Source organism: Thalassophryne amazonica, chromosome 14, assembly GCF_902500255.1.
Source record: "Thalassophryne amazonica chromosome 14, fThaAma1.1, whole genome shotgun sequence".
Classification (NCBI taxonomy): domain Eukaryota; kingdom Metazoa; phylum Chordata; class Actinopteri; order Batrachoidiformes; family Batrachoididae; genus Thalassophryne; species Thalassophryne amazonica.
Window position 1 is genome coordinate 77,718,247 of NC_047116.1, and position 18,861 is coordinate 77,737,107.

The following is an 18,861-nucleotide window of genomic DNA, read 5'->3' on the forward strand; positions in this document are numbered from 1 at the left end:
CTGTAGAACTACACGGCGTGTTATGTCATTTGATACTGAACAGCGCCCTCTACACGTTTTCTGTGGTCACCTGCAGCTGCTTCTTAACGCGCTCATTCTTCTGCGTCTCAGTGATGCGCTCCTCTTCGCTGCGGTGGCTGGTGACGCCGTCGCTGAGCAGCTCGGCGCTTGCCTCAGCGTTGGTCTCGTCCTCCTCATCGTGCTCCGCTGCTGGCGGAGACACCATGACCGTCTTCAGCTCCTCCCGGGTCTTCTCCAGGTCCTCCTGTGCTGACAGAGCCTGGGAAGAACACACGTGTACTTCAAAACATGCACATGCACACTAAGGTTTCCACAGAGGCAACAACTTAACAGTTTCTATGGTAACATCTAGCTGTGGACCATTTTGACACTTTTGGTGTTCAGCAAAAGCAGGTAGAATAGACTGCTGATTCGGTTTTGAGGGTAAGAATGACAAAAAAAAAGTTTCAGCAACTAGAGGACTCAACAAAGACGATGTGTGTGTGTGTGTGTGTGTGTGTTAGTGATCAGACTGAAGGTCAGACAAACTGTTGAAAATTAATGTTTTTACACAAGCTACAGCCAGACACAGTCCGGCTGGGTGGTAACCAAACAGAACACAGGTAGGACGGTTCCATCACATGCTCCCAGACTGACCCGTTTGTTGTGTGACCTCCTGTTTCACAGCCTGCAACTACTCCAAAGGTTTAAAGGACCTCTTAATCTCTACTGAATCTACTGGTACCTTGTTTCCCATGTAACAATAAGAAATATACCCAAAACTTGGATTAATCTTTTTAGTCACATAGTACTACTATTATTCTGAACACTACTGTAAGTGCAGCACTGTAACAGACAGCGCTCCATCCATCAGTGCTGCTCCAGGCCCATTACAAAAATCAGTTTCCGGTAATCTAACCTTATTTCACATGCCCAATCCTTGCTATTTTGCACCCTAAAAAACAATAATAATAAAATTCTGATAACATGACCAACCCTATTACAATCCCACGACCCTAATTTTTTATTTAAGTCTGTTGCATACATCCCTCCTTGTAAAGACAGATGGAAAAGTGCATGGTACAGCTGAAGGTTCCGCACTGTGTGTGAGGAAAAAAAGCTCCCCTGGATTTTATTTTAGAATTTAGACTCAGTGACTGAGAGCCACACAGGTGTAAAATGACTCAGCTGTTAAAGAAAGTAGTGGAAATAAATCCATTATGGATCATGAGAAATACTTTGATTTGAAAAGTAAGAAGTAGTCACACAGGGAGAAAAAAGAAATCCTGGTCAGAAAAAAAGATGCACCATTAATCCTTTTATAATCGAATTACATCCTCTGAACTGAATTACATCGGAATCGAATTGACTCGTGAGGCACATAAAGATTCCGCCCCTACCCTGGACATGATGACTTTATTCCTCAGTGTTTCGTAATAGATGTCGGTGCTTCACATGGCGGACGGTAGCTCAGCACAAAGTAATACGCGTACGCATGGTCGGGGGTTTGAGTACTTTAACGTACATTTACTTTTTTATAAATCCCACACCTTGCTTGGGAGCATTCATACACACTGTTGATAAATAAGGGTCTTGGATCTTTGCTGTGTGACTTAGAGTGGCATACAGCTGATCAATTTCCAATATATAACATCAGTTCTGCATATCTGTCAACATCTGACGTTACCAATGCGGGACACCTGCGCGAGCGCCAACAGCGCAAAGTGTAACTAGGGGTCTCCAGGGGCGTGCCCGGACCCACACAACTGTGGGACTAATGGGCATCCCACACACACTCATGCGGGACACGAGGGTAAATCCCGCTCGACGGTCGGCAGCTCTAGTTCTGTACAACTCCCACATTTCATAACAGTCATTCATCAGTGTGTGATCAGAACAGAGAAAAATCAGAAGATACATAAATGATAACATTACTTTGTGTTGCCATTCTACTGCTTCTTCCTCTTTTTTCCTCTTGGCGTCCTCCAGTAAAGAGATTCTGGCAGTGAACTCTGCTAACTCAGCTGCCTGTCAACAACAACAACTTCAAATTATTATCTCAGAACACCACAGAGACACAATTCAACACAAATCCGACCAGCTGTCCAAGTGCTTTCACCTGATGAATGCTACTCTATATTTTCATAGACAGAGAACTGGTGCTCCTGAACAGCAGGAACTGTTTGATGAGTGTGTGAGCGGTGCAGTACCAGTTGTTCCTGGTTCTTCATCTGATCAGCAGCCTGCTGAGCGAGCGCTGCCTTGGCCTCCTCTGCTGCCTGCCGCTCTCTTTCCAGACGCTCCGCCTCCTCCTTCGCCCGCTTCCTCTCCTGGTCCAACTCCAGAGCCCGACGGGTCTGCTCCTCCAGCTCTGCACGCGCACAAACACCACAGCAGCAAAACAGCCATGTCAACCTCAGTGCAAACATTTTGATGGCTTTTCTTCAGGAGGCTAGACCTCCAAAATGTTTGTGTGAACAATATGAGAGGGTCTGAAGTACTCAGACTATTCTCTTACTACACATTTAGTAATTCATAATTATGTTAGTCTTTTACCAACAGTCCAGGCCAAAATTATGTAGACACAGAAAACTTCCCTTCAGGGCAATTACATTTCTATAGTAAACCGGCCACCCATACATATTCAAACAAAATAAAATAATTCACAAGTGTCACAGGAAACAGTATAGTATACAGTGGTCCCTTGTTTATCACGGGAGTTACGTTCTAAAAATAACCCGCAATAAGCGAAATCCGCGAAGTAGTCAGCACTATTTTTTGCAATTATTATAGATGTTCTAAGGCTGTAAAACCCCTCACTACACACTTTATACACTTTTCTCAAACAGGCATTAACATTTTCTCAATTTTCTCTCCTGTGTAAACACTCTCTTTTTTCATCTGTGCGAGAAGACTATAAACAGAGACACGCAGAACACAATGTGCATACTCTCCCTTTGCTCACTGCCTCTGGGGGTACGGATGCGGGACCCACAAAGAATCCAAGTCCTCTCTCGGTGGCCACGGAGCTCTGCGGCTGTGATCAACATCCGCATCAAAACAGCGAGCGTGGTCTCTGACCTGTTGCCAGATTTGGTGCAGCTCCGCACAGCAGACAGGAGGGCGGTGTGAGTGGCCCGCTGCTGCATTTACCGAGCCCACAGACTCAGTAAGCGCATCGGAGGCAGTGAGAGCAACTGCGGTGATGCCGACCGGTGCCGCAACCGGCCCGCCTGATAAGTATGCAGAACACAATGCGCTGTAAAAAAAAAAAAAAAAAAAAGCATGCAAAATTGAAAAAAAAAATCAGCGAAACTGCGAGGCCACGAAAGGTGAACCACGTTATAGCGAGGGACCACTGTATAGGAAAAAATAAGGCTTTCAAATAAAAACAACTAAAAACAAGAACTGGCATCCTGTCCAGGGTGTACCCTGCCTATGAATGCTGGGATAGGCTCCTTAATTGGAGTAAGCACTTGAAGATGAGTGAGTGATGAGAGTGAAAACAAGAACTGCCGTTACTGGCACTCATGAATTTTAAGTACAGAACTTAAAATGTCTTGAGAAATATATGCAAATGATTCAATGTTGCATTGTCAGAATCATAATAAAAATATCCAAAGTTATTGAAAAATAACTCAATGCGTTCATATAGTGAGATAAAAAAAAATACACACTAGTATGCTGGACATAACTGATCAGTACGTCTGGTATTTATATTTGTGTATTTACATTTATATTTGTAAACAGTTTTTTTTTAAAATTTTCACTTTTCATTGTGTGCTTCTTACCCTGTGTGCTGCTATACAATGCTACTGGAACCTCACTTTCCCTGAGGGAGTCTTGCCAAGGGATCAGTAAAGTTTGATCTAATGTAACTGCACTTGTCAATGTGTAAACATGTTCATGTAGTGTAAATAAAACAGTTTGTGTACCTCTCTGTGCCCTCTGAGTCTGCTCTTCAATCTGCTTCAGCCTTTCAATCAGCTCGTCCTTCTCTCGTTCTATCCGTTCCTTCTCCTTCTCTGCATGCTCGCGCTTCTTCTTTTCATTTTCCAGCTGTGCCCTGATGAGGTGACACGGAAAACAATTCTTACGCACTCAGGGACTCAGTGAGGGCTAATTTAAAAACTGTAATGCTGACATCTTGCAGAGTGTGTACATGAGCAATTGGGGGGGGTGAGTTCTTCTAACTGTACCAAAGCAACACTTTCCATGCTTTGTACTTTGTAACCACTACAAAACATATACAGATTATCCTGTTTGTTTTCCTTTTTTAAAGCACTTTTTTTTTTTAGGTTTTGAGGTTTGTTTACTTCTTTGATATTCTAACAACAATCATTTCAGCTCTAGTTCATTCCATAGCTTTTATAGTATTTGATGCGTGGACAGATGCTTACTGTTTCTGATCATACGTCAGATTAATTAATAAATAATAAATTCTGTTATTATACACGTGCATGAAAATTCAGTAAGGCATGTTGCTAACGATCATTATTGTAGCTAACGTTTACAGCAGTAAGCCTAGTTACCACTTAGGTAGAAAACTAATAGTAATAAAATAAAATAAAATAAAATATAAACAAAACAAAACCTTAAAAATACAGACTGATAAAACGACGTTAACTGACACACACACACACACACACACACATATATATATATATATATATATATATATCAGGAGCTAAGATATAATTTGTTTAGGGTTTTATCTAAAGTTATTCTTAATTGTTAGGTATGGATAGCTAATACAGGCGTGCTTTTTAATGGGAATCACAAATTTAGATATTATCTCTTGATATCTATTATGCATTGTATAAGAAGAAAAAGGAAAAAAAAAACAACAACAACAACAACATGCACTTTTATTTGCAATACTGATGAGTTTCCTAATGGACAGTAGAAGTAGACTGTAAACTGCAGATGAGTTGCATTTTGAATGTAGTGCTGCCTCCTACTGGTCTAAAAGCTTTACCAGGCTACTTGTCAGGGACAAAAACAAAACAAATCTGCTCCCCCCACATCAACTCAAACTGGGGTTAATGTCACTTTTAAACTTCACACTGCTGTTGTGAAGAATCATTTCAGATCTCTTTTTTTTTTTTAATCTGGAGGGCAAAAATAAGCAAAGGGAGACCTGCTGCTTTAGAGAGGACAAAGACGCAGTGGCCTGCTGTGTACCTCTCCATCTGTTTGTGGTGCTTCTCCTCCCTGGCCTGAGCCTTCATCTGCTGCACCTCAATGGTGTCAGGCTTCCTCCTCCTCATGTACAGCTCATGGTTTCCCATACACAGAGCCAGGATGCGCTTGTTGATCCGCAATCGTGGGGCGTAGAACACAAAGTCCTGGACAAAGACACACGGCAGTGAGAAAATCAGCTTCTGCTCAACCACAACAGGGTTAATTTAATCTGTTAGTTCTTGTTCTGAATATGTTTGCATTAACTAAAAAAAGAAGTGTTACAATGCTGTGCACAAACCTCAGACATAATTTTAAAAATTCGATGAAGGAAGCATATTTAAAATTTAAAACCATCCCATAATTTTAGAAAAGCATTTCATTGATCAGTTCATTATTTACTGCTTATGATCTTGTCATCTTTGTGAAATTATGCATTAAGCTGTAAAGATATAAAATAAGCCACCTTTTAGAAATAATGATACATTTTATTTTTAAAAATCCTTTCTGATGCCGCATCCACACTGGGCGCGACGCGATGCCACAAATTCGCGTCCGTCGCCACACGCCACCATCGCCCGGTGTGTCGCTCTGCTTTCGCTGCAAAAATTTGCCCCAGTGCGTCATCAAATAGGAGGAGCTTCCATTCCGCTCGCCGGCTCCGGTTGTCAGTCAAGTTAACATGGCAGACCTTGATCACACGGAGCGAGTTGCTGTGCTCTTAATTGTTGTGGAAAGCTGACAAACACCGCCAGCGGCACCGTGCCTGGGTTCACAACATCCTCATGAGACGTTCCCAATTCGGGGAGTATCATTATTTGCTGCAGGAGCTGCGTCTGGATGACGGCTGCTTTCAGCAGTACTTCGGCCTCTGCAGGACCCAGTTTGAGGACCTCCTGTCCCGTTCACATGCGCACATGTAAACAATAAAAAAAAAAAAAAAAACTGTCCGCTGCCGCTCCTGCGGTGCTGTTGCTTGCTCTCTGTCATAATTGTGTTTATAAACCAGTCACCATTTGTTTTATTATACATCTGTGTAGTTAATAAATAAAATAATCTTCACGGACGATTCGCTCACGCGCACACGTGGAGGAGAAACAAAAAAAACTGTCTGCTGCCACTGCCGCTGCTCGCTCTTCCCCCAGAAACTCTGTATAATTGTGAAATAAAGGACAAAAGGGACATAAGTCCTGCTCACAGGCTGGCTACCAGAGACAGGACATGTTCACATCCAACTAAGTCAAACTCCAGACATCTCCAAGTCACTACATATCCAGTCCCTGATTGGTCATCGCAGCGCGACAAGATGAAAAATTTCAGATTTTTCAACTTGGGGAGGAGGGCAACGCGACGCAATGCGGCGTGACATCGCGCCAATCGCTCAAAATCACTTCATTCGTGTCGCTTCATTCGCGTCCATCACGTCGCGTTGCTTGGCGTCACAACGCATCCTTCCATAGGGATTACATGGCAACCTGTTGCCGCTGTCGCTCCCGTCGCGCCCGGTGTGAACGCGGCGCCCTGCGAAGAAATACATCAAGACACGTAATATAATACATTTATACAACAATGAAAACGAAAACACTTAAATTTTAGAAAGGAATGACAAAAGTCACAAGATCCCTGAAGAATACAAAATAATTGTAAGAATTAAACCATTTTAAATTTTAAAAAGTTAAGAAGAAAAAACAAAACCCAACTTGATCAAATAAAACTACAGAAGCAAAATAAAAAGCTAAGTGAAGCATATCTTGAGTTGCTTCTTTAATGCAGTCACTGAGTTCAGCTCCCAAATGTTTTAGAGGAAGTTGCTCTGTAGTTTAGATGCATACTTGACCAAAAATACACCTAAAATGTACTTTCTGTGACTTTCTATAATCATTATGGCTCCTGGGAGCAGTCTCACACTTACTGGAGCTTTCTTGTCAATGGGTTTGATGACAAACTTCTTGTCATTGAAAGAAATATTTCTGATTTCACTCCAGGGGAAGCCAATCTTTGGTGTTAACCTGAAGAGACAGAAACAAAAAGCAAAATCACATCATCATGATGGCAGAATAAAGATCAAACAATAACAGTGTTTTCAGACATTTATTTTCAGATTTTAACACACTCACGCATGCACACAGGCTTCATGAAGAATTGTTTAACAGTTTAAATGAAACATAGGATTATAAGCAATGCTGTAAAGTAGTGTTCAGAATAATAGTAGTGCTATGTGACTAAAAAGATTAATCCAGGTTTTGAGTATATTTCTTATTGTTACATGGGAAACAAGGTACCAGTAGATTCAGTAGATTCTCACAAATCCAACAAGACCAAGCATTCATGATATGCACACTCTTAAGGCTATGAAATTGGGCTATTAGTAAAAAAAAGGAGAAAAGGGGGTGTTCACAATAATAGTATCTGCTGTTGATGCTACAAACTTTTTTAGCAATCCTGTGAATCACTAAACTAGTATTTAGTTGTATAACCACAGTTTTTCATGATTTCTTCACATCTGCGAGGCATTAATTTTGTTGGTTTGGAACCAAGATTTTGCTTGTTTACTAGTGTGCTTGGGGTCATTGTCTTGTTGAAACACCCATTTCAAGGGCATGTCCTCTTCAGCATAAGGCAACATGACCTCTTCAAGTATTCTGACATATCCAAACTGATCCATGATACCTGGTATGCGATTTATAGGCCCAACACCATAGTAGGAGAAACATGCCCATATCATGATGCTTGCACCACCATGCTTCACTCTCTTCACTGTGAACTGTGGCTTGAATTCAGAGTTTGGGGGTCATCTCACAAACTGTCTGCGGCCCTTGGACCCTAAAAGAACAATTTTACTCTCATCAGTCCACAAAATATTCCTCCATTTCTCTTTAGGCCAGTTGATGTGTTCTTTGGCAAATTGTAACCTCTTCTGCACATGTCGTTTATTTAACAGAGGGACTTTGCGGGGGATTCTTGTAAATAAATTAGCTTCACACAGGCATCTTCTAACTGTCACAGCACTTACAGGTAACTCCAGACTGTCTTTGATCATCCTGGAGCTGATCAATGGGTGAGCCTTTGCCATTCTGGTTATTCTTCTATCCATTTTGATGGTTGTTTTCCATTTTCTTCCACACGTCTCTGGTTTTTTTTTGTCGATTTTAAAGCATTGGAGATCATTGTAGATGAACAGCCTATAATTTTTTGCACCTGCGTATACGTTTTCCCCTCTCCAATCAACTTTTTAATCAAACTATGCTGTTCTTCTGAACAATGTCTTGAATGTCCCATTTTCCTCAAGCTTTCAAAGAGAAAAGCATGTTCAACAGGTGCTGGCTTCATCCTTACATAGGGGACACCTGATTCACACCTGTTTGTTCCACAAAATTGACGAACTCACTGACTGAATGCCACACTACTATTGTTGTGAACACCCCCTTTTCTACTTTTTTTTTTTTACTAATAGCCCAATTTCATAGCCTTAAGAGTGTGCATATCATGAATGCTTAATTGGTCTTGTTGGATTTATGAGAATCTACTGGATCTACTGGTACCTTGTTTCCCATGTAACAATAAGAAATATACTCAAAATCTGGATTAATATTTTTAGTCACATAGCACTACTTTTATTCTGAACACTACTGTATGTGGATGGATTTAGGGACAGCTCTCCTGATCCTGATTGGCACTCACTCAACCAGACAAGACCACCTCCTAAAAGTAGTCATCTACAGTTTTGATGACATCTAGTGGTCAGGTTCCATACTGCAGCCCATCCAATAGCCTGTTGCTGGATTACTGGGCCATACGTAGGCTTGCTCCTGTGGTCTTGACATTTTCCTGCATAGGGGAGCCAACTAAGTTTGCACAGATACAACAGATTTGGCTAACACCAACAAACTAGCAACTCTAAACAGAGCACAGGCTCCAACACAAACAACCACAGAAAAGCTTCATCTGCAGAAGCCAATCAGGACAAAGAGAAATTACATTGATATGGGGTGAAAGCGTGTTCGGAATAAGAGCACGGTCCCCCCCCCCCCCCCCCCCCCCCCAGGGTTGCCAGATCTTTGGAACAAAGCCAAACAATTAGCCACTCAAAACCAGCCAACCCCAAAAAGGAAAAAAAAAAAACCCCAACACAAAAACAAGCCCAATACCAGCAATTTAATGTGCAATAGGGGTGTCATGAATCACAAACGTTATGGTCTTTAAGTCACAGATCTGATCATTTTTCAGTTACTCCACTAATATGCAATAACTTAAAAGTAGCCTAGTTCTGCAGAGAACCTTGGACTTGATTAAACAGCTTCAACATTGTAATAATGGAGTGGGGACCATTACGTTACTGTCTATGGATTATTTTGAGATGTTTTTCTGCCTTGGTCGCTTCTCATTTGCCGAGCATGATAAATTATGCAATAAGTGATTTATCAATTTATCATGCTGTGTGATTTTTTTTTGTTTTATGGAGGGGGCAGATGACAAGGAAGTATTGTGACAACGATTCACATTAATCAGTAAGATAAGAAACCAGACTCTTTTTTTGAATCCAAACGTTCTTCAATGGATTGAAGACATCACTCTTCAAGTAGCAATAATAATATTAGCTGTAAAAGTTGCATCTATGACATGACGTCTGACAGTCAAGCCGTTAGCGATCGTGCTACATGCATGCGCTCCTCTGTTCCAAAGCGTGCGCTCATGTTGTTGCACACACGGTAGCCGGTAAAATCATTTATGAACACAATCAAACCATTTTAGAAGGAGAGAGCATATCTCACCCATATTGGCCTCTCTTCATTGGTTTCCTGTTAATTCTAGAATAGAATTTAAAATTCTTCTTCTTACTTATAAGGTTTTGAATAATTAGGTCCCATCTTATCTTAGGGACCTCATAGAACCATATCACCCCAATAGAGCGCTTCGCTCTCAGACTGCAGGCTTACTTGTAGTTCCTAGGGTTTGTAAGAGTAGAATGGGAGGCAGAGCCTTCAGCTTTCAGGCTCCTCTCCTGTGGAACCAGCTCCCAATTCAGATCAGGGAGACAGACACCCTCTCTACTTTTAAGATTAGGCTTAAAACTTTCCTTTTTGCTAAAGCTTATAGTTAAGGCTGGATCAGGTGACCCTGAACCATCCCTTAGTTATGCTGCTATAGACGTAGACTGCTGGGGGGTTCCCATGATGCACTGAGTGTTTCTTTCTCTTTTTGCTCTGTATGCACCACTCTGCATTTAATCATTAGTGATTGATCTCTGCTCCCCTCCACAGCATGTCTTTTTCCTGGTTCTCTCCCTCAGCCCCAACCAGTCCCAGCAGAAGACTGTCCCTCCCTGAGCCTGGTTCTGCTGGAGGTTTCTTCCTGTTAAAAGGGAGTTTTTCCTTCCCACTGTTGCCAAGTGCTTGCTCACAGGGGGTCGTTTTGACCGTTGGGGTTTTTCCGTAATTATTGTATGGCCTTGCCTTACAATATAAAGCGCCTTGGGGCAACTGTTCGTTGTGATTTGGTGCTATATAAATAAAATTGATTTGATTTGATTTCACCTGGTTGCCTGCGACTTTGGGTGAATTAGCTCAGCAGGTTATTTTGTTAGGTTCAATGACTGTAAAACCCCCTTGGGTCAAGTAGTCATATTAGCGTATTGGTGTTAGCAAAGTTACACAACTTGAGTCAACAGCCAAACATTCACACTACTGTTTCAAAAAGGTTTCAGTAATGTTAGCTTATTTGTCCAATAAGATAATAATCATTCAGGGACCACATAGTTGCATTGGACTGTTCCTGTTCTCTCTCTACATTAATTTAAACATTTGACTTCAGCAATTTCTGCTTTTATAACAACTGATAGTATCTTAATATTAGCAAAAATAAAATGTGATACAAGTAAACCTGCACTTACTCTTCATTAAATCACTAATATCACTTTTAGTTCTCCGGATCACTGATTTGGGTTTAGATTTGAGTCTTATTCACTTATAGAGACAGGAAATACAATAACAGATTTGTTCCATCCAGTATTTCTGAGATACTGACAAGTTATGTGTCGCGCAAAACGACACACAAACGCTATTCACATCAATATTTGCATTCTACGAGCATGTTAAATGATTAGCAAATTTTCATCCACATGAATATTTCATGCCCATGTAACAGTAGAAAAAAAATAAAATGCAGATTTAGCAGGCTAGAGTTTGCATGGAGACAGTTTGAAGTGTTGGGTTCATTTTGCTCAAACCAGCCCCATTTCAATTTATTCCTGATTAATTTTAAATTTTCTCCGTGCAGACGTACAATGTTTGCATCCATTTTCTTGGTAGTTTCAACATGACGCGGTGATCATAGTAAAATCTGTAACATCGTCTCTCATTGGCTGCTGGGTGGACGTTACATTTATCCTTCAGTCTCGGATCAGCACAGGAAAATGTGAGACTTAATATCCACTGTGACGTCTCTTCAGAGACGTTTCCAAACAATTTTACAAATACGATCATTATTAAATCAGACCACAGACTAAATCCAACACATGCCAGGAAAACAAAAATAACCTGGAAACATGTGCCACAGAAGTAAATATCCGGAAAACTCCCTTCACTGTGTATACTGATCTGAAAGAGCAACTGTGATTCACACTCTGGAGCAAAAGGTGGCGGTAATGCACCATTAAACTGGATGTCTACTGCAGTAAAACAAAAAGAAGACCATCGAAAGAGCAGAAATGAACATGTTTACAGCTTGGTACAACAAGCAGCCGCTCTGCTCTGTGTCAGCCTGATCCCGTCAGATCTCAGAAGCTAAGCAGTGTGGGGCCTGGTTAGTATTTGGATGGGAGACCTGTTTGCAACACCAGCGGCCGTGTGTGCTTCTCCAGGTAAAACTGGAGTTGCGCCAGAAGGGCATCCAGTGTAAAACGTGTGCCAAATACCAATGCAGATTTGGCTGAATCCGCTGTGGCGACCCAGAAGAAATGGGAGCAGCCGAATGGACAACAGCAGCCTGGTACAACAAACTGTTTTGGTCTCTATAGATAGTTTTCACCTCCATGACAGCTGCACAGGGGGTGAAGAGGTTAAGATGTTTTAAGCCATAAAGTTCTGCATAACTGTGGGCGTGATCACTTTGAGTGATAGCAGCTGAGCTGAGCGTCGCTTGTACGGTCCGGCCATAAGTGAGTGTCCGCTCGATGCGGCTGGTTGCTGTTGGGGAGGCTGTGTCTGTGTTGTTTGGAATAAAACCTGGAATAATATGGCTTGTTGGGTAGTAAAACGTCCTATGGGCCAGCATGGCCCACCGTGCACCGCCCCCCCCCCCACACACACAACCTGAAAAATGTGGTATCATTAGAAAGCTTAAGATGTTGTAAGGGTGGAGGCCAAATGACGAGTGCACTTGGTTTCTATGCAGAAGGTTCCCGGTTCAAACCCCACACCTGCCACATTTCTTCGTGTAATATGGAGGTGCGTCCAGCGTACTTGTGCCAATACAACATGCAGATCCACCTCGGATTTGCTGAGGAACCCAAAGTGAAAACAAGGGAGCAGGCAAAGGGATTTATTATGCCCATGGCACACTAATGGATCGTCCTACAATATTCACACAGAGTGAAATTTTCATCACATTTAATGCCAGCGGTGTTAGCACTTTTACCAGTGGTCATTCGCTTCATCCGTTCGGTCCACTTAATCCACGATTACTGAAGAAATGTGCACCTTATAACTTTTAATATCCACACCAAAGTAAACCATTAGGAAAACCAGTGCGCTTGCCCCAAAAATAAGATTTCATAAACATCCAAACTGAGGTTAGCCTTAGCTTAGGTGGTTCAGAGTTAAATAGAGGGGTGTATTCTGGAAAAACGTTTGATATATGCAGTCCATTTAATGTCATGATTTCAAAGTAAAAGACCACACTCATGAACAAACAGAAGGAATATAACCCTCACATTTCATCTGTCAACTTATTTTTTAAATTTGTCTTTTACAAGGAAAATACACTCAACAAAAATATAAACGCAACACTTTTGGTTTTGTTCCCATTTTGTATGAGATGAACTCAAAGATCTAAAACTTTTTCCACGTACACAATATCGCCATTTCCCTCAAATATTGTTCACAAACCAGTCTAAATCTGTGATAGTGAGCACTTCTCCTTTGCTGAGTTAATCCATCCCACCTCACAGGTGTGCCATATCAAGATGCTGATTAGACACCATGATTAGTGCACAGGTGTGCCTTAGACTGTCCACAATAAAAGGCCACTCTGAAAGGTGCAGTTTTGTTTTATTGGGGGGGGGATACCAGTCAGTATCTGGTGTGACCACCATTTGCCTCATGCAGTGCAACACATCTCCTTCGCATAGAGTTGATCAGGTTGTCATTTGTGGCCTGTGGAATGTTGGTCCACTCCTCTTCAATGGCTGTCCGAAGTTGCTGGATATTGGCAGGAACTGGCACACGCTGTCGTATACGCCGGTCCAGAGCATCCCAAACATGCTCAATGGGTGACATGTCCGGTGAGTATGCCGGCCATGCAAGAACTGGGACATTTTCAGCTTCCAAGAATTGTGTACAGATGCTTGCAACATGGGGCCGTACATTATCCTGCTGCAACATGAGGTGATGTTCTTGGATGTTGGCACAACAATGGGCCTCAGGATCTCATCACGGTATCTCTGTGCATTCAAAATGACATCAATAAAATGCACCTGTGTTCTTCGTCCATAACAGACGCCTGCCCATACCATAACCCCACCGCCACCATGGGCCACTCGATCCACAACATTGACATCAGAAATCCGCTCACCCACACGACGCCACACACGCTGTCTGCCATCTGCCCTGAACAGTGTGAACCGGGATTCATCCATGAAGAGAACACCTCTCCAACATGCCAAACGCCAGCGAATGTGAGCATTTGCCCACTCAAGTCGGTTACGACGACGAACTGGAGTCAGGTCGAGACCCCGATGAGGACGACGAGCATGCAGGTGAGCTTCCCTGAGACGGTTTCTGACAGTTTGTGCAGAAATTCTTTGGTTATGCAAACCGATTGTTTCAGCAGCTGTCCGAGTGGCTGGTCTCAGACGATCTTGGAGGTGAACATGCTGGATGTGGAGGTCCTGGGCTGGTGTGGTTACACGTGGTCTGCGGTTGTGAGGCTGGTTGGATGTACTGCCAAATTCTCTGAAACGCCTTTGGAGACGGCTTATGGTAGAGAAATGAACATTCTATACACGAGCAACAGCTCTGGTTGACATTCCTGCTGTCAGCATGCCAATGGCACACTCCCTCAAATCTTGCGACATCTGTGGCATTGTGCTGTGTGATAAAACTGCACCTTTCAGAGTGGCCTTTTATTGTGGGCAGTCTAAGGCACACCTGTGCACTAATCATGGTGTCTAATCAGCATCTTGATATGGCACACCTGTGAGGTGGGATGGATTATCTCAGCAAAGGAGAAGTGCTCACTATCACAGATTTAGACTGGTTTGTGAACAATATTTGAGGGAAATGGTGATATTGTGTATGTGGAAAAAGTTTTAGATCTTTGAGTTCATCTGCAACACGCACACACACTAGGCTGCCAGGCATGCAAGCACACACACATGCATGAACCTTCTGGCTTGAGAAAGGCTGAAGGTAAACTGGGGTGGGGGGGCAATGTGGTCAGCTCCAACTTCTATTAGAGCATAAAACTCTTTTCTCAAGAGAGAGAGAGTACGTGTATGTGTGTGTGTGTGGATGCATGCACCCGTGTGTGAGACAGAGAGAGATTTACTTGTCGCCGTGCTCGTAGATGTTGAGGCCCAAGGCATCGACCCCCAGCCACAGCTCTGTGCCCTTTTTGTTTTTTATCTCAAAGTAGTTGACGCCATACATCTCCAGGTCCTGAGCAATCTTCAGATACTCCATCATTGCATCCTCCCTGCACACATAAAAATAAAAGTGAACACACATGTCCACGCACACACTTTTCTCACTCGCTCATTCACTCACCTAAGCATCCCTCTGTGTTCCTCATGCCAGGTCTGAATTCTATCTTCCCATTGCTCCTTTGTCATCTTGTGCTGCTCCAGAACTCTACAGGATGGATGGGCAGACACACACAAACACACACGCACACACACAAAACCAAACATGTTTACAATAATTAACTCAGAATAAATTAATGTTCTGAGATTACAAAATGAATACAATCTAAAGATGAACCATCTGAGGTCCATGGACGCACTACTGAGTCTAAGTGCACTTTTCATTATGTTTCTATTAATAGATCAGCAACAAAATGTCACAGAGATTTCATTCAACCACTTGAATTCTCAGCTAAAAAAAAAAAAACAAAAAACTTTTTTCTGCAGGTTTACATCTTAACAAATGTGTGACTGTTTAACAGTCATTAGGCACCAATGAGCTTCAGAGCAAAACTCTGCAGTTCAAACAGAATCGCAGTTAAGACATTAATTCAATTAGGCTAAACTATCGTTTTCAGAAGAAAATGACATTAACTAACGGGTGTCCTTGATGAAAAAGTGTTTGACTCAGAAGAGATGCCCACAGCAAGACAAAAGAAACAAGCTGTTAACCCCCAAAACATGAATCAGCCACAAACTGTGAATTGCAAAACATATCTCCTGAAACATGAGTTTCTTCATGATTTGGTGTACTGTATCTGCTTGACTGAGGAACCAATTTGGGAACCTACCATGTTGTGGGATTAAGACTACGAGCCCCTCACTTTCATTGCACCACCGAGCTTTGCGCCACCCCTGGACTTGCGCGTTACTGTTTGACAGGTGTACCGCTCCAGTCAAACTCCCCACAGCAGGTCACACCCTACAGGGCCGGGCGCTTGACATCAGAACTGTGAGTGTGTTCGGGGCCCATCTCACCAGGTGTAGTGACCCCCCCACCCCAAAGAAAATAAAATATTTCTGCAGAGATAGAGTTTGCAATCAAGATTCCCTGAAGTAATTGATCCGTAAACTGACACCCGTAAACTGCTTAAACTGAATATTCACGTTCTGCGACTTACAGTTTGTGAGACCTGTGTGCATGTTTTGTGGGATGTATTATTCACGATTTGCAGCAAAACTATTAACGGTTCATGGATATTCTTGGTTTGCATCAATTTACATTAATAGTTTACAGATAATTCCAATTTGTAGCAGACTGACATTTTCGGGGTCAACAAACCTTTCAATGCGTTCTTTTAAAATTCATGCTTCGTCAGTGTTGAAACCTGAATGTTGAACTCGTGTTGAAACATGAATCACTACGTTGATCCGCCTCTACCAACTAAATCTTCTGAGGGAGACTGGAGGTTTCTGTATGTTGGCTCAGTTTTCCACTTTTGTTTTTAAACTTCGGTCATGCGAAGAGCTAAGTTGACGAGTGTTGTGGTGTTTCTGAGAGATCACATGACTGAATCTCTGCTTTGCTGCAATATTGCAGATGCAACTGATTACTTCCAGTAAGAAGGCAGTTTAAAAACCACCTTCAGCCAAAAAAAAAAAAAAAAAAAAAAAACAGAAATATATATATATATATATATATATATATATATATATATATATATATATATATATATATATATATATATATATATATATATATATATATATATATTATATGTGTGTGTGTTAAGCGCCTTGGGGTGACTGTTTGTTGTGATTTGGCGCTATATAAATAAAATTGATTTGATTTTGATTTGTGTGGTACATCCCGCACTGGAATACATCAACGACTCTGTACATCCATGCAGTCTGTGCCTTTTACTGCTGTAAAATGAATCATACAAATCACCTCAGGCTTTATTAATATTGTGTGAACACAAACGTCTATGTAAAAGAAGTTGTCCGCTGTTTATGTTATGGCATGGAGGCATGTAAAAGGGAGCATTAGGAAGGCACGTTTTGTGTCTTTCAGGCATGTAAGAGGCGAATCAAGAAAAATGCTTAAAATGGCAGGTGGCTAAGAGGGCTGTAGTTGGGGGTCTGGGGGTTGAAGCTGAAGGGTTTTAGCCATGGCAATGCTCCCCAGAACATTTACTGAAAAAAGTCTGAAGGACTTAAATGACATGGTGAGATGGTGAAGCGCTTCACTCGTTCATGTCGGCGACATAAGCATATTACACGTTCTAAAAATAAGTCCAGACATGAAAAACAAGCCACTATTTTTTGCCTAATCAGAAATAGTTTACTGTGAGGAGCTTCCTCAAGTTTATTAAATGCAACTGGACTTCTAGTTTAGCTGAGAAGCATTTCGCCAGTCAGTTTGTGATATTTTTAGTTTTCCTCATAGGTTTACACTGTATAGCTGTTTAGCCACTGATTGCATCAGTGTTATAACGCAATACTTAACATAATTTTTGTACAGAGTAAAAAGTTTAATCTAAAACACATTTAGATTGAAAATCCTAGAGTTTCCCATGAAGATTCCATTTTGTTCAACTACTGTAAAATCTATTATGTCTGGTGAATTATACTCAGACTGAAACCTTCTAGCACAATGTACAATCCATTTTTTGGTCATGATAAAGGTGCACTAAACGTGTCTTTTCTCACTCCATCACATCATTATACCCAGAAAGTACCGAACACCAACTGAACACTGCTGACAATGTTGTTGTACTTTTCTGGCACATTGATATTTGTAAGACTCTGCAGGGAGTTCAGGTACAGCACATGTTGAATTTAAAATGATTCCTTCTTCTAAAACATGTGACTGGCTTCGACTGTATGTAGGCATAGCTGAGTCAGGCCTGTGTGTGTACCTCTGAGGCAGTAGACGGTCAGAGGCCAGGTAACCAGGTTTATGAACTTCTTTGCTGTAGTCTCCGTATTTGGCTTGGACAGCGTAGGAAGCCAGCAGCACGGCCGTCTCTGGAGGACAGTAATTGTCATCATTCAAGATGGCCTCCTTCACCTACAGGGAAAAAAAACAAAGATTAAAACACAGCAATTGTGGTATTTAGAAGAAGTAGTAAGCCTTATATAGAGCCCGAGGCCCTCTGGTGCATATCTCTGGATTCTCTAGAGTGAAGTGGATGACAGAATACGACCCCCTCTTGACGGAAGAAGTTAATGGGCCGGTGCAGAATAGAATCTTTATTGTCACTGCACATATATACAAACATACAACGAAACTTGTCCTCTGCATTTAACTATCCTAATTACAGTTAGACACAATCCAACCACTAGGGGCAGCGGGCAGCCACAGTCTGACGCCCGGGGACCAACTCCAGACGTAGACGCTGCCTTGGTCAGGGACAGAGAAAGGAGCAGACCCTAAATAAGCATGTTTTTGATTGTGGGAGAAACCAGAGTACCCGCTTCACCCACACAGACACGAGGAGAACATGCAAACTCCACACAGAAAGGGCCCGTGCTAACCACTAAGCCACCGTTTGCCGCCCAACATGCTGATCGCAGATGGAGTGTACTGTCATAAGACACAGACAGGTAGTGAAAACTGGAATCAAACCCAGGTCTACATGCTGGATGGCCCAATTTCTTATCTCACTGAGCTACCAGCTGTTGTGGTAGTCCTCATTACTTAACACTAAATACACTACAGCTGAGTTACACATTCAACCCTAGTACACCAGAGCAGACAGACATCAATCATGGCTATGTCAATTCTGTGATAGTTTATCAAATTCTACAATCACCTTGTGTCATGGTAATGCTGGCAA

General features: G+C 42.0%; 1 protein-coding gene across 2 annotated transcripts in view; it reads right to left on the reverse strand.

Moving 5' to 3' along the window:
* Positions 1–18,861, reverse strand: part of LOC117524426 (radixin) — a 111,588-nt gene that overhangs the window by 740 nt on the left and 91,987 nt on the right. For both annotated transcript variants that reach the window (XM_034186202.1, XM_034186201.1), the window contains exons 6-14: positions 17,941–18,092; positions 15,165–15,248; positions 14,947–15,093; positions 7,094–7,190; positions 5,185–5,348; positions 3,936–4,066; positions 2,211–2,371; positions 1,936–2,028; positions 71–280 (exon numbers count right to left, since the gene is read on the reverse strand). In XM_034186202.1, the coding sequence (XP_034042093.1) occupies positions 71–280; positions 1,936–2,028; positions 2,211–2,371; positions 3,936–4,066; positions 5,185–5,348; positions 7,094–7,190; positions 14,947–15,093; positions 15,165–15,248; positions 17,941–18,092 (1,239 nt within the window). The remainder of the gene's footprint in view (positions 1–70; positions 281–1,935; positions 2,029–2,210; positions 2,372–3,935; positions 4,067–5,184; positions 5,349–7,093; positions 7,191–14,946; positions 15,094–15,164; positions 15,249–17,940; positions 18,093–18,861) is intronic.